This window comes from Lepisosteus oculatus, chromosome 17 (assembly GCF_040954835.1).
Source record: "Lepisosteus oculatus isolate fLepOcu1 chromosome 17, fLepOcu1.hap2, whole genome shotgun sequence".
NCBI lineage: Eukaryota > Metazoa > Chordata > Actinopteri > Semionotiformes > Lepisosteidae > Lepisosteus > Lepisosteus oculatus.
The window spans coordinates 19,830,706-19,846,185 of record NC_090712.1 but is presented as its reverse complement, the minus strand read 5'-3'; the positions used below and the strand labels follow the sequence as shown (position 1 = coordinate 19,846,185).

At 41.5% G+C, this 15,480-nt stretch overlaps 1 protein-coding gene across 14 annotated transcripts in view; it reads left to right on the top strand.

The window, feature by feature from the left end:
* The window catches only part of dst (dystonin), a 172,066-nt gene that overhangs the window by 114,298 nt on the left and 42,288 nt on the right, over positions 1-15,480 (top strand). For all 14 annotated transcript variants that reach the window (XM_069180055.1, XM_069180054.1, XM_069180064.1 and 11 more), the window contains 11 exons: positions 50-258; positions 557-874; positions 1,170-1,336; positions 1,464-1,620; positions 2,228-2,354; positions 2,616-2,672; positions 3,509-3,744; positions 4,115-4,244; positions 4,508-4,707; positions 5,188-5,683; positions 6,781-8,249. In XM_069180055.1, coding sequence (XP_069036156.1) covers positions 50-258; positions 557-874; positions 1,170-1,336; positions 1,464-1,620; positions 2,228-2,354; positions 2,616-2,672; positions 3,509-3,744; positions 4,115-4,244; positions 4,508-4,707; positions 5,188-5,683; positions 6,781-8,249 — 3,566 coding nt within the window. The remainder of the gene's footprint in view (positions 1-49; positions 259-556; positions 875-1,169; positions 1,337-1,463; positions 1,621-2,227; positions 2,355-2,615; positions 2,673-3,508; positions 3,745-4,114; positions 4,245-4,507; positions 4,708-5,187; positions 5,684-6,780; positions 8,250-15,480) is intronic.

The window sequence follows — 15,480 nt, the reverse complement described above, 5'->3', positions numbered from 1 at the left end:
TCTCCCACGGTGAGTGAGAAGACGTGGCGAAACTGTTTTGATCTTGCAGACGACATTGTAGAGCGGTATGACAACCTGTCCAAGTCGGTGAGTGACAGAAACGAGAAGCTGCAGATCACCCTGACCCGCTCCCTGAGTGTCCAGGACGGGCTGGATGAGATGATGGACTGGATGGGAGGGGTGGAGAGAAGCTTGGAGGAGCAAGATCAAGTGCCTTTGACTTCAGCTGCTATTCAAGACGTCCTCAGTAAAAACACAGTATGTACAGAGCTCTCTCCTTCCACCAGCGGTGTGGTCTGACTGCATTAACCACAGCGCTCTTCCCTAATAAAGTTAGTTGTTCAGTTGGATCAGTCACACATAGTACAGGGTATTGTGGAACTTTCTATTTTTTGGAATAAACTGACCAGATTAAAAGAATCTGACCTGAGAAATTTAAATTACACCCGGAAATAGATGAAAAATCCCCAGATGCATCACAGAATGCGTGCATGATATTTATAAATGCCTCTGGCACAACTCTTTAACTGATTTCTTTTTTTTCTTCTCCATTCAGGCTGTAGAGCAGGACCTCTTGAGCCGCCAGAGCAGCATCTCCGCGATGCGGGAGAAGGTGAACGCGTTCGCCGAGACGGCAGCCCCGCCCACGGCGGCTTCGCTCCGGGCCAAAATGGACGCCCTATCCCAGCGGTTCACTGACGCCTGTGACAAGCACAGGGAGAAGACCACCAGGCTGGAAGAGCTGAAGAAGAAAGTGGAGCTGTTCGAGAAGACCTCTGAGAGGGTGCAGCAGTTCGTGGACACGCGATCCCAGGCACTTTCCGAGACAGATGGGCCTGGAAAAAATGTTAATGAGCTTTCTCAGCTAATGCAGGTATTAAATTTCTGTCTGCTCTTAATAGAATACAGGTACACCTCTACAAAACGTGTTTTGCTTATGAATATGTAATATAAAAAGCCAAGTAATAAAACATTTAAGAGTTGGTGGCATTATAATTGAAGTTTTTACAGTGCATTATGAAATATTCTATACAGTATGATAAGGATTATGGACAAGAAGGAATGAATTGCTGAAACATGACCAAAACATGCCTAAGATTCAGTCACACCGTTGCTCATTCTGTTCCAAAAAAGGCTGACACACTGCTTGTGTTGTTCATTTTTTGCAGAAAACCAATGCTGAGTTATCTCAACATGCAAAGGATGTGGAAATGCTGCAAAAGCTGTCGAAAGAGCTTTCAGAGATGAGCCCTGAGGGGAGCAAAGCTCAGATTCAGGGCAAAATGGAAACCCTCTCCAAGAACTTCAAAGCTTTCACAGACACCGTGAAAGAGAAGTAAGTGGGTGCATCAGGGTGTTTGTCAGTGTCAGTGATAATTTGGTGATATCTCCTTGGGTAACACAAAAGAATAATGAATTTATTTTTGTAGAATCTAAAGTTGATCTTTTTCCTGAAACTGCAGAGAAGAAGAGGTTTCTTCCTGCCAGGGGCAACTAGACGCTTTTAAGTCAGCAGTTGAGACACTGAGAAAATGGATAGAAGAATCGTCAGCTAAGGTCCCTGTGACCCAGCTACCATGCAGTGTCACGACCCTGGAGACGAACCTGCAGGCTGTGAATGTGAGTTAAAAAAGTCTTCCCTGTGCATTTCCCTCCTTCTGGAAACAACGTTTGCTGAGAACGTGCCATGTGCCATATCTGGCCAATAAAGGATAGTAACACATTTAGAATCGGCTTAAAAACAAATCCTGTGTGCTAAAAAAATAACAAGTACAAAATAGCATACCTCAGAGCTAGTGTTCAAGATCGTTTTGTAAGAACTCTGATGATGCCAGTTTTTTTAAATCAAATGGATGTGGAGCCGCTGTGCCAATTTTCCCAGGGTGTGTCAGAGCCAAATTATTAACTATTAACCCTAACTGCCCAGCCCCCCCCCAGCAAAAACTGAAAATATAACAAAGCATAACAGACACTAGTGCAGGAGCACATGCACTGTGTATGTGTATGCTTAAATGTACATGCTGGTCTGCTGTATTAGCATTATTCTGTGAGGAAAGATGAGCTTAACGGTGAGATTTTGCAACTCAACTGTTGAACATATTGTGTCTTCTGGGTTCTGAGTGTTTTCTTTTCTCTTGTGCCCTGTCGTACTGTAAAGCAATATTGAACCCTCATCAGTTCCTGTGTCTTCTTGTGAGCTGTTTGCCTGCTTGTGTGTGTGTTGCAGGTCTTGTTGGAGGAGTGGTCTTCCCGAGCTCCTCTGGTTCAGGACATTAACAGCAAAGGATCTGAGCTCTGCAGTTTGATCAGTGTCCTGACATCTCCTGCCAAAACAAAGACAGCACCGAAGACAGGTGGGCCTGGTTTAGTGATTTCTGAGCACTTTTGTAAAAGGGCGCTTTATAAATCTTTTATTGTGGCAAGTGAGAAAAATGGAAATGGGCATTTTGATCGTACTGATCTAGTACTGGCTGCTCCGTGTTTGCAATCTGGGGCTGAAGCCCTGCCAGTAGTGGTGTAGTGAGTGTCCTGAGAACAGAACTCTGAGCACATTCAGATCTGCTCTGTGATAAAATGGGAGAGGTACATTCTAAAACACTCCTTTGTTTTTTCAGGATCAGCACTAATAAACGTTGCGGGGCCAAGGACACAAGCCTACCTAACCAATAAAGGTACAGAACACAAACCATTCATTTTTTGTTATAAAATGTCCATATAAAAGCTAGTAATTTCAATAAAAACAGTATTCTTGTAACACATGGTACTAAGACAGAAGCATATAAAACTAAGGCTTTTAGTTTCTCTCTTCCAATTCTGCTGATAAGTACAGGCATGAATTGTAAGAATAAACTTTGTGCAAAGATAATATACATTTGTTCTTTGTTTCTAATATCTTATTGAAATGTTTTTTTATTTCTAAAATCTTAAAGGCTAAAGACTGGTGTAATAACTTCGCAATGATTTCTAATTTTCAAAGTATTAACTGTGCTTTTCCTGTGCCTTCTTAAGAGTCACCAGACTGCAGCTTAGTAAACTATCATAAAACCCTGATTTACCTCAGGAGCAATCATGAAAATGGCACAGTGTTGTAATAGCCTGTGGAGAAAACTAGAGGAAGGTAGTTTCAAAGAAACCAATGATGATAAATTGGAAATTTACAAATTACAAACTGGAGATTTATGAAAAACTTGTTCAACTTATTAACCCAGGGATTTCATAAAACTTGACTCACAAAAGAGCAAGGAGTGAGGACTCCTATATATAGTGATATAGTGTAGCTTATAGGCAGCTGTAACAGTGAGTCTTGACAGTGAGTCAGGAGCTCAGTTTGGTAGAGGGTTCCTATCTGAAATCTGCTCTTCACTTAAGATGTCCACTGTAATAGACAGCCTGAACAAAACTGAGACGTCATCCTGATTGATGTGCCCTGGTTGAACTATGTTAACTGCAGAACGCTGTTTCTTATACATGAAGGAAATGCTTCTTATTTCTTTTGCACGGTTGACAGAGCTGACAGTTGTTCAGCACAACGTGTCCTACATGAATGAAGGCTACAATGGTTTGGGAGCCCTTCTGCAGGGGAGGGCCCGTGAGCTGGAGGACTCGCTCCAGAAGGTCCGTGAGGCCCGTGAGGAGGGAGCTGTCCTGACGCAGTGGCTGGAGGACATGAAGAAGACCGCGGCGTCCTGGGCTGCCATCTCCACTGAAGCCGAGTCCATGAAAGCACAGATGCAGGACCAGAAGGTACTGTACTTTGTGTGGGATCTGTCAGGTTCTGCGTGTTGTATGCTGCTTCAGTAGAGGGATTGGATTTCATATTTTTTCAAATTCCTGCCGAACCCCGGTGAGTTGGTCCTTCTGATGTTGTCAAAAATTAAAAAAAACAGTGTGTACTATGAGCAATTCAATGTCCTTGTCTGAATCTACTTCACCTTATATTTTTTATTGAAAATTTAAATGCAAAAATGCTGCATTAAAAGAAGACATTTTGTGTGGTGCTTTTAAGTTCTTGGTGGAATCTGGTAAGACAGTTTCGGGCAACATCTCAGTGATTGAGAAAAAATCCAGCAGCACTGGTCAGAAAGCTGAAGCAAACCGATGGTTTTAATTACAGTTGTTTGAAGAAGAGCTGAATCAAAAGCAAGGCAAACTGCAGCAGCTGAGAGAGAGGCTGCTGGACCTGATTGAGAAATACCCCGACTCCCCTGAAACTGCAGAGTGGAAGCAGATGCTGGATCAGATAGGTACTGCTCGGGTGGCTTCTTTTAAGATCATGACAATGCCCAGGAGGAAATTAGCATGTGCTTCTGTACGGGTTTCCTCTTAGAATAGCCAGAAGGATTCATTGTTTATGCGGCATCATGTTATATGACATAATTATCTGCAAATCTAGATGCATTAGGTCATTTATGTCCCAGACATTTCCAAAATTGTATGGTCAAAAATGTCAAGAATTGCATGGGTGCCAGTCGGAGGTCTAGTGCTTTGTTGTTGTGCTTCAATGCAGATTCCACATGGAAAGATCTCAGTGGCCAGGTGGAGGACAGAAAGCAGAAGCTGGAGGAGTCCTCCAAACACCTCACCCAGTTCCAGACGGCAGAGGCCCAGCTGAGGCAGTGGCTTTTGGAGAAGGAGCTGATGATGAGCGTCCTGGGGCCACTCTCAGTGGACCCCAACATGCTGAACACGCAGAAGCAGCAGGTCCAGGTAAGAGTCCCCCCACTTGAAGAGCAAACTTCACCCTGATCATTTCCTGAATGAAAAACTAAGCAAAGTAACACTGTAGTAATTCATCAGCCTTCCAAAAATATTAACTTCCTTCAGCAATTTTATATAAGTTTTTTTGATTGGTTCTGCATCCAGTCTTTGGTGTTACACAAAACAGGCTGTCAATAAAGAAACAGGATGCTCATGACGTTAGCTGGCCTTTTCAAACAACTGCATTGTGGAAAATCTACTGTGGAGAAATGGAACTACATATTCATATATACAAATTGAAGGACGGTGACATATACCTGCCTGACACTGTTGCTTTTTCAACAAAACATTTATTTTTTAGTTGCCTTTGGTTCTGTTTATACTGTATCTGTACAGATTTTCATAATTTCACAGTGGACTCTCCTTACTCCTCACAGCAGTTTGTCTGAGTCAATATTTCTATTTCTGTGTTGTATCTTTGTCCCAAAGATTCTTCTGAATGAGTTTGAAACCCGCAAGTCCCAGTATGACCAGCTGAACGAGGCAGCACAAGGCATGTTGAGCACTCCTGGGGCTCCCCCTCCGGCGAGCGCAGTGGTGAGGGAGCAGCTGGCCGCGGTGGCTGACAAATGGCACCACCTAACGGGCCAGCTGAGCCAGAGGTCAGAGAAGATCGGCCAGGCCATCGCCAAAACCACCGCCTTCCAGAGCCTGCTCAAGAGCATTTCGGACAAAGTGGGCAGCCTGGACAGTGAGCTGCGGGGCCAGCCGTCACTGAGCACGCAGCCCGACGCTGTTAAAAAGCAGCTGGAGGTTGCCCATGGCATCTGCTCCCAGCTGAGAGAAGAAAAGAAGCGCGTTAAAGAGGCAGAGACCCTCTGCTCGGATCTCTCTGCGCTGGTGGGCGAAGACTACTTGAAGGCAGACCTTGCCCGGCAGCTGGAAAGTGTCATGAAGCCGTTTAAAGAACTTGAAGAAAAAGCAGGTTGGTGTTTTTGCCATTTGAGTTTGTGCCATGGCAACATTTCTGGAGACTTTTGTATTGTACACAGGTTACAATTTTTCACCATCATTTGTTTTTGATTAAATTTGTCAGAGTTTACAATATGTGAAGATAACCACTTTGCCATTAGCCAGGAACATAGTTGTTAGACTCTCTATGATGTAATTATATATTCTCACAGATTATGTTTCTTGGCTTTAGTGGCCGAGTTACAAAATCTTTAGTATATCTGTAATGTTACAGTGGAACTTCAGTAACTGAGACTCCATTTTCTTCACTGACAGCAGTGACCTTCAGTTATTGCTTATTTTTACAATTCTAAGACACATCAGTTTTCCTGAAGAGCAGTGGTATGATTTCCAAAGTTTTGCTAAGAAAAATTATTCTACTATATTTAGATAGGATGACTATTGGTATATGTCATTCCTCTCTCTTAATTTTATTTCTATCATGTAATATAAGGATTCTGATTCAGCAGTAATGATCACTCTGCTGACCTAACACTGTTAATTAATTGAATTGCAATGTCTTTCAAAATTACATTGAACAGAACATCAATGTCCTTTTGTAAGGAAGATGTGAGTAGATGAATACTCCTGCCATATCTAATAAGGTTGAATGGCACAAACGATGATGAGGAAGCTGAACTTTTTTGAATCTCATTATTGAACTTAATTGTGCATGAGGTCTGCAGACTTGTGTGTGTGTAATTCTGTAATGTCCCCAGCAAGCTTATAATCCTAGCAGGTGAAACACATACAGGAAACCCAGAGGTCCCTGCTATCAGCAATAAAAGCTATTGCTACATTTGTGATACCAGTCCATTGCAAGACACACACACAGACACACACACTCACACCAGAGCCAGTGTTTTACAGAAACCGATTAACCTAATATTAAAGTATTTTTTGTGGGAGGAAACCAGAGAACCCATCAAAAACCCACATGAACAAGACAGAACTTGGAGAACTTACAAACTCCCGCCAGATAGCACCTCAGGTCCAGAATTGAATATACAGTAAGACCCATATATGTGCCTCCATATATTCTTACATTACGATCTTATTTCTTGAATGCAGTAAACCGGATACAACAGCTCAACTCTGCGTTCGCCAGCTCACAACAGTTCCACCAGATGTCTAAAGATCTCCAAAACTGGTTAGATGAAAAAATGCATGAGCAGTCTCAGTCTCCCCTGATTTCAGCTAAAGTTGAAACCCTGCAGCAGAACCTTAAGGAGCATACTGAGTTCCAGAAGGCTGTGAGGGAGCAGGAAGCCCCATTTGAAACACTAGTCAAGGAGGGAGAAGCCCTTTTACAAAGCACTCAAGGTGCTGAGAAAATGGCTTTAATGAGCCAGCTCTCGGCTTTGAAGTCAAACTGGGACGAGCTGAAGAAAAGCTCTGCAGAGCGGTTGGGCAAGCTGCAGGTCTGCCTTCAGAGGGCCCAGAAGTACAAAGAGCATGTAGAAAAACTGAGCCCCTGGATAGAGGAGTGTGAAACCAAGATTGGTGAAGTAAACATTTGCATTGACCCTGCCAAAGTTGAGGACTCCATCTCCCAGGTCAGAACCCTTCAGAAAGATGTGGATAAACACCGTGGCTTGCTGGAGCTGTTGAACAACGCTGCTGACAGCTTGCTGGAAGTCTCGCAGGCTGACGAAGATGTCATCAGAGATGAGAAAGCTTCCATTAACAAGAAAGTTGACAACATGACTGAACAACTGCAGCTGAAGAAGGATTCTTTGGAAGAGACTGTGCAGCGTCTGAAGGAGTTCAATGAGTCACATAAAGAGGCTAAAGGCCAGTTGGATGGCGCCAGAAAACAGCTAGAAGCCCATGTCTCCCTTGGAGCCCAGGCTCACAGCAATAAACATTTCACCAACATGAAGGCCCAGCAAAAAACACTTACTGCATTAAAGACCCAGGTGGATTACCTTAAGAACCTTGCTCAGGGGTTGGTGGTTGACATTCCAGATGCAACAGGGGTGAGCGATCTACTGCTGCAGGTAGACTCTCTGGAAAAGGACTACAAATTTGTCAACAAGGAGATGGAAGAGGCTTGCTTGTCACTGGAAGCCAGGCTGCAGGGAATCGGACAGTTCCAGAACAGCATCAGAGAAATGTTCTCTCAGTTTGCTGACTTTGACGATGAGCTTGACAGCATGGCTCCAGTGGGCAGGGACCTGGACACATTGCAGTCCCAGAAAGATGACATCCAGGGCTTCATCGGCAAGCTTCAGGAGCTGATGACCAACACCGTCAATGCCAACATGAGCTGCAAGAAGATGCTGGAGACTGAGGCTTCTCCTGACCTCATAGGCTTGAAACGGGACCTGGAAGCTTTAAACAAGCAATGCACGAAGTTAATGGACAGAGCCAGAGGGAGAGAAGAACAGGTTGAAAGCACCCTCACCCGTGTGGATGAACTGTATAAGAAACTAAAAAAGTTCCTAGAAAAACTAGGGTTTGCTGAAGAACATGAGGAATCCCAAGGGCCTGTTGGATTGGAGACTGAGACCATCAATCAACAGCTGGACACCTTCAAGGTAAGACACCCCTCAGGTTATATTTATGGCCTCATTTAAAGTCTATACTTGCTTCTTCAGTTTGCAGAAAATCAACAAAATAAATAGCACATCCATAATGTACGAGTTGATAATCTGTAATATTAAATTCCCAGCTCTGGTTTGGTTGTCTTACTCTGTTGATGGTCTTTTTGTTTACGGTAATTCCTAAGTTTGTTTAAAGAATATGATAAGAATTTGCATTCTGAGTTTAATTCAGAGTACTCTTTCTCACATTGTGATGAGAAACAACAACACCAAAGAGTCTGCACTGTAGGGCTATCATTTTCACGACAAAAATATTAATCCTTTCTCATAAGGTTGTTAGCCTGCAATGCATGCACTGCCTGATGCCTTATTTGTGAAGACATCTGAGCATGTTTGTAATTAGTGATTGTCACAAGTAGCTAAGCACAATGTTAAGGATGGCTTTATGCACTTCCAGGTCATAGGGGAGCCGGAGCCTGTACCGGCAAGCAGTGGGCTCAAGCCAGGATACACCCTGTGCCTGTTGCTTGCCGAGATACTGTAGGCTTTGACCCTGAACCAGATGAAGTGGTCAGAGAGCAGGGATGGATAAACTAAAGCAATTTGTTGTCCTGAAAAAAATAATAATATTTGCACAGCTAAAGCAATTATAGCTTTGTGAAATAAATAATGATTAAATAAGTTGCAGCAATAGGACGTTGTTTCTGTTCTATAAAATCAGTAACTGTATTGTGCTTCATGTTTGTTGTACGTCTGCTTTCCCGGGTTTGCAGTGTTTTCTTTGCTTGTTAAGACCGTGTATGTCTGTCCTCTAGGGATCACTACTTCACTTTGTTCGAGAGCATCTGGCAGTAACAAAAGAGAGCCACACTGGAGGCTATTGTTGAAAGTGACAGGCCCAAAGACAGCTGGGAGTCAGCAGGGCTGTGTGTGTTTAAACGTTCCTGTTGCAGTCATAGGAGCTGACTCTTGCTGTTTTTTTTCAGCAGTGGAACAGAGCAACATCTAGGTTTACCTACTTTTCTTGAAACTGCCTGAGTTCGTAGCTTAACTGTGATAAAAGGAACATGGTTACAGAATGGCAGGCACTCTTATTTTCCAATAAGTATTTATTCAGGATGTTTTGGTTGCTACAGACACAATGGCAAATAGCTGTGGTATGTTAAAGCTGCTGGTTTTCGGGTTGTGATAACTTCTCTCGATTTTGTGGCTTCATGTTCCAAACTATGAAACCTGTCTTCCCTGGTGGATGGCATGTTTAGTTTTCACAATGCGTATTGATGAAAATTGATTTTCTCTTCTGTTTTCTTGATACCGTATGTTGATATGTTTTCTTGATAATCCCTCTTTAGCTTTCCATAGATTTGTGCTTTATCTTAACAGTTTCTAGAAACAACAGAATATGTAGCTAAATTTAAGTGGATTACAGACAGTTTTTTCATGGAATAAATCCTTTCAAGAAAAATTAAATTTATTATTTAAAGACAACTGAGAAAAATAGCAAACTATTTTATATTATCATGAGTACCATGCAGATTTTCCTTGGAAACTTCTACAGTACGTATATAACTGTGCATAAAGAATATTAAAGTTTTAAGGTATTTAAAATGTGAAAAATACCTATCTACCAGCCACTGCACTTTGTGTTTGTATGTTCCTGACATAATGTACTGTAGGTTTCACAAATGTGAAATAAGAATGTTAAAAACTTTAACCTCATGATTAGAAGATCCTTATCTGTTTCTGAAAACATCATGAATAAAATGCTATTTTATATGTTTTACTAACCCTCAGAGTTTTATTAAGTAATCAGCATGTTTTTGCTGTCTGTGTGAACTGATAGGTCTTCATTCCTGCACTGAATGACAACAGCTGAAGCTACTGTATACAACCTGTTCTGTTTTATTCACTGTCTCTGTGGCAATGCTGCCTAAGGGACTTTGGTAATAATGTAACTGAAGAGAAATCAGCATTGCATTGATTTACTCTTTTATTCTGCCCCTGGTTCCCACAGATAAACCCTTGTCCTAAGAACACAACATAATAGGCTCTTCTTGTGTTTGAAGATTAGGGCTGTGCTGTTTTTTCATGTGGTAGAAACATGTTTTTCAACTAGAGAAACAACAAAACCAAAGAAAACAAAAGGGCATTTAACTTTGAACTTTTTCTCCCATATTTGTTTTGCTTTCTGCCCAATTACTGATGAAATTAATAATTCATTTAGAGTTCCTCAACAAAGCAGTATATACTAGAAAGACATCTAGGATTTACTGTACTCAGCTGTTTCTTTCACAAGCAGGCCTACCTATGTGATGTGCTGTTCTAGGCCAAGATTGTGCTCAATATTAATAAATGATTAGTTTACATTTTTTCTTCTGTATTTTTTTCAACTCCTCAGAGTATGTATTTAGTGCCATCATTTTTTCACATGTGTTTATAGCTAATATCTGTATATGCTCCTGTGAAAAGCTTATGGTGACACTCTTTTTTGTGCCCAGACGTTACATCAGTGTCTTTGTGGAAACAAACATTTCTGCTACCTGAATCATTTTTACCCCTTAGGTGGGGGAAAATATGTCTTTGTGCTAAGTAAAGCTTAATCATCGCCACTGCTGTGTTTTAGTGGCTTTTCAGAAACCTGAGATCTGTGTCCTAAAATGTGGGTGCTGTCAGACATGCATTGTGGTTCTGTGATGGAGTTAACTTTCCACAGGGATCATATTACATGTTTTTATAGTTGCATTAGATAAAAAGGCATAAACTTAGCAGATCTTTTTGCAGTTGAGTTTTGCTTTTTATGTTTATGGAGTAGTGTCCTGTAGCACATGATCAGACCATTTTTTTTGTTTCATTGAAAGCTTTGTCAGCTCTTTGACAACAATTACAGATGTCAGTGGGCCTCATGGTAGTGGAGCAGGGAAGAGCAGCTATTTTCCAAAGTGGAGGATCTTTGTAAGCCTGATCTATACGATACAAAGACTAAATAAGCTCCTTTCTTCTCCTAGTTTGAGCAAATAGTTCATGCTGAAAGCAGCAATCAATTTCTTGTTCATGAAGGCTGTAATGCCTTGAACTGAAGTTATCGAGTAATCTTCCGAAAGGGTGTTTCAATTACACCTACAGCGTTATCTTTATTGCATTTGTACAACTTTCTTGTTTCCAGCGAGGATGAAGGGATTACTGCAGATCAGCCTTGTGTTTAGACCTTGCTAAAAAAAATATTAATTCACACACTTCAAGTTTTTTAGGCTCTTTTTTGACATTTTATAAGATTTAACAGCTTGCTTTAATCGTTTAGATAATGTTTCTTCATTCACATGACATTTTTACAAATGCTGATTGAAATGTTTTCTAGCTTGGACAATAATGATCCAACAGACACTTTAAAGGAGGTTGTACACCAAAGCAGACATGGCTTTCACTGTGTGAGGAGAGCAAGTTAGATCGGCTGATTTCTTTCAATTTACAGCTTGGATTGCATCCAGAAACCTGTCTGAGATTCCCCCTGCTGAATATCTTTTGACTAAATCCTCCTTATCACTTTAACCACTTACAAGCCTTTGCCAGATTTTCCCTTTGAAAGTCGCATTGCTCCTACATCGAGCAACTCCAACACCACTCAGTTATTTTTCCATTGTTCCGCTGGTGAAAGCAAAATAAATAGCGGTGATTTCTACTCCTCTGCTCCTGGATTTGAAAAACACTTTATTGCCTTGGCAATGATCCTGGTGTTAAATTACCTGAGACCAGAGCTGCTTTCCACATTCCGGAGTAACTCGCAGGACATCAACGCACGCCTAAGTAACCAATAACCAGTCTGTAAAAAACAAGAGAGAAAAAGAGGAGAAAGATCTGTTTCTGCCCTGCATGATGTCACTGGATTGGTGCAGCATTCAGTGAGTCTTTTGCAAGCCTCTGGATTCCTCCCACTGCATCAGCTCTGTCCTCTGGAACAAGACAAATGGTGTTTAGTGAAAAGATGACTACGAAGTTAAGTCATGTGGACCATGGAGACAGAAGGAGAGAATTAAAGAGGTCAGGCATCTACCAATCAACATGTGATAGAGCACCCCTAGTAGGAATGGAGTTGTGGCAGATGTTGCCTGAGTAATGAAGAGGGGCGTGCCTTTGAGCTCACTGCTAGGAGGGTGTCTGTCATTGCAGGAAAGCCAGGAGAGAGCAGAAGAGCTTTTTATCTGGAGCTGTTTGCTGGAAGTGGATTGTCTTTTGTTTTGCTGAGCCGTGGATATTTACTGGGATCTGGCAACGGGAGCAAAAGATGTCTTGCAGCATTTGGGATGCTTATGGGTTCTGTTTTTAAGTGAGTATGCGACAGACAGAGACTTAGAAATTTGGCTCTGAGTCGAGCTTTCCGTTGTTGCAGTGTGAAAATATGTTTAAAGTTTTCACAATGGAAAGGGAAGAATCAACCAGCAAATTCTTTGAAGCAAGGTAACTGACAGAAGGATTTAAATGGGTTGGAGCAGTGACAAAGCAAAGTGCTCAAGTTGTGGAAACCAGAGCCATGAACTGAAAGGAAACTAAGGAGAAGATTGTACTGTTTCTGAGCCATTACGTCTTCAGCTTCTTTCAGAAGAAAAGCTTTTTTCTTGTACTTTTCAGTATCAAAAGGATATTTTTGTTACTAGTTTTTATAGTATTTGCATACACACTGTAAATAATCAGATGTTTTTGTTTCTATTAATGCTAAAAGCCATCTTTATTTATGATAGTTTATTGTTTGCCTACAAATAATATTTTTATAAATATTAACCTAGCTTTGTATGAAGTAATATATAAGAGCAATATCTGAAATTTGCTTGAAAGCAGGAACTTTAATTTTAATACAGTAATTTTTTAATATGTATTTTAATTTTAATACAAGCCATTAAGCATCTTTGTTCTCTTGTTGTAGTCTTGATCTAGGTTTGCACAAGTGGTAGGTTTTGTTTGCACTGAAAGTAACATGTAAACCTCATGAAATATATATAGTATTTAAAAATTGCATATTTTCCCTAGCCATTTTTATTTTAATTACTTCCAATTGTGTTGATTTATAAAGAAGCCAAAGCTGTAAAATATGGGGAAGCCGTTAAGCAGACCTGACTGTTTACGCCAGAACACTGCCTGTGTGGGTAAAGGCGAAGAGGAGGATTTCAACATTGATGACTGCTACGTGCCTCAGAGATCAATCTACGACACCGTTAGGCTCAATGAGCAGATTGACTCTGGTTCAAAAGGAAGTCTTGCATCTCGGCACTTTACTGACCGCACTCTTCCATACTGCCACAGGACTCTGGATATGGGTACGCTGTGCAGCAATGGGGTTTTGGCCTCTTCCAGCGTCTTTGAGCTGAGAAGCCGTGAGACAAACAAGCTAGATGAGAAAATGATTTTTGATGCTCTGAAGCTCAACAGTGACATTATCAGGACTTCAGGTATGGTGGTGCCCAAGGCCAAGTCTCATGGGGACAAGAAGGAAAACAGACGATCGTGGAGAATGTTTACGCCTGCCAGCTTTGCGGAATATGCCAACCGAAGTGAGAGCTCGTTTGCAGAGGGTGTTGATGTGTCTGATCTGTCGAGAAGTGGCAGAGGCAGGAGCACTGCCAACTCTCTCACCTCAGAAGAGGACTCGGGCCTATGCAGCCCGACAGCTGAGCGAGAGCTGAGGAATCGCTCCGTACATAAGACTGACACAGGTGGGAGAAGCCTGTCTTTCATGGAAGCCGTTCATGCTAAAGGGGACCTAAAGGCAATATGTTCTGTAAGTTCAGACAGAGAGGAGCATCTTTTCAGCCCAGCCCATGACTTGATTCCTGTTTCTCTATATTACAACGATGTTACAGAACAGGAAATGCGTCTGGATACAGACATGTGTGTAACAGAGCAAAGCAGAACTGATCAGATGGAAAACAAAGGAGAGAATGAGAACCTGTTCCAATGGACAACAACACAATTGCCAAATGGGATCAACTTCAGAGGCCACAATCGCTATTCCAAAACGTATTCAGATTACAATGAGCTGCCCACGGTGGAACTGCTGGAAGAGCTTCCTGTCCCTCAGGAATGTGTTGGGGTCACTGAAGAAAGAGCGAGACACGAGCTGGGAGACACGGGCGCTATTGACAGTGCAGCTCCCGGTGACTTCCACCCAGAAAGTTCAGGGTGCGGTGCTGCGGAAACAGAGGTAAAAGACTTAGCCAGCTCAAAAGAAAATGAAGACTATCCATTGAATGGCCTGGTGATGGATGAGGGGAGTGACAGCATGGTGGAGACAACAGCCACATGCCCTGTAAAGGACAAAAGCAGTCCTTTCTCCTTCAAGGTATCCAATAAGCAGTGCATTTAACATGTGGTCTATAAACACCAAGTCAGGACAGCTTGCTGAGTGGTCAGCACAGTTAACACCCATTGTGATAAGTCAACCACTTTTGATTAGGTTTCCTTGGTAACCTGCCTCATTGCAGTCCTGCCTATCAGGTTACAAAACAGACAGATTTAGTGTAGTGTGCTGGCTAACCTTTGACATGTACCTATGATCCTACACAACTTGGAGGTGAATGATGAGTTTCTTTCTCCTTGTTGTCTTTCACCACGTGTTTTGAGTGTTTTCGCAAGAAGAAATATGTAAACTTTTCAGCTTTTGCATTTACAACAGTGTGTTTTAATGGGCCTCTATCTTTGCAATCATTCTTTTTAAACAATCCCAAACATGCCTGTTATGTTTTCATTAATGAGATTTCTGAAGCAGCTTGACTAAAAGACATGTGAAACTTTTAAATAGCTTGTAACTAGCACAGAAATACTTGCGTTTACCATAAATCTAAAATGTTTGGCCCAGGATGTTGTAAAATATTTGGCTATAATCCACTCCTAGTATAATATTGGATGTTTAAAGCTGTAATGGCCTCTTTGCTTATTTTAATTTGAAATTGAGTAATATGCATAAAATTCTGATTTGGTTAGATATGTTTGCAAGACTAACATTCTCAACAAAAAGCCAGGTGAATAAACAATGATTATGTTAAGTCCTTATTTGTTTAGCATGGTCAGTTGCGCCCTCCTACATGCTATAAGTCAGCAGAAAATATTTTCTTTTACAGTTAAAGAAGGAAAACTACATCTGATTTCCAGGCTGGCATTGCATTTGAATTTTAAATTGTCTGATATAAATGTAGATGAGCATAAAAGTAGAGGCACTGAATTTCAAACATGTTTTTAA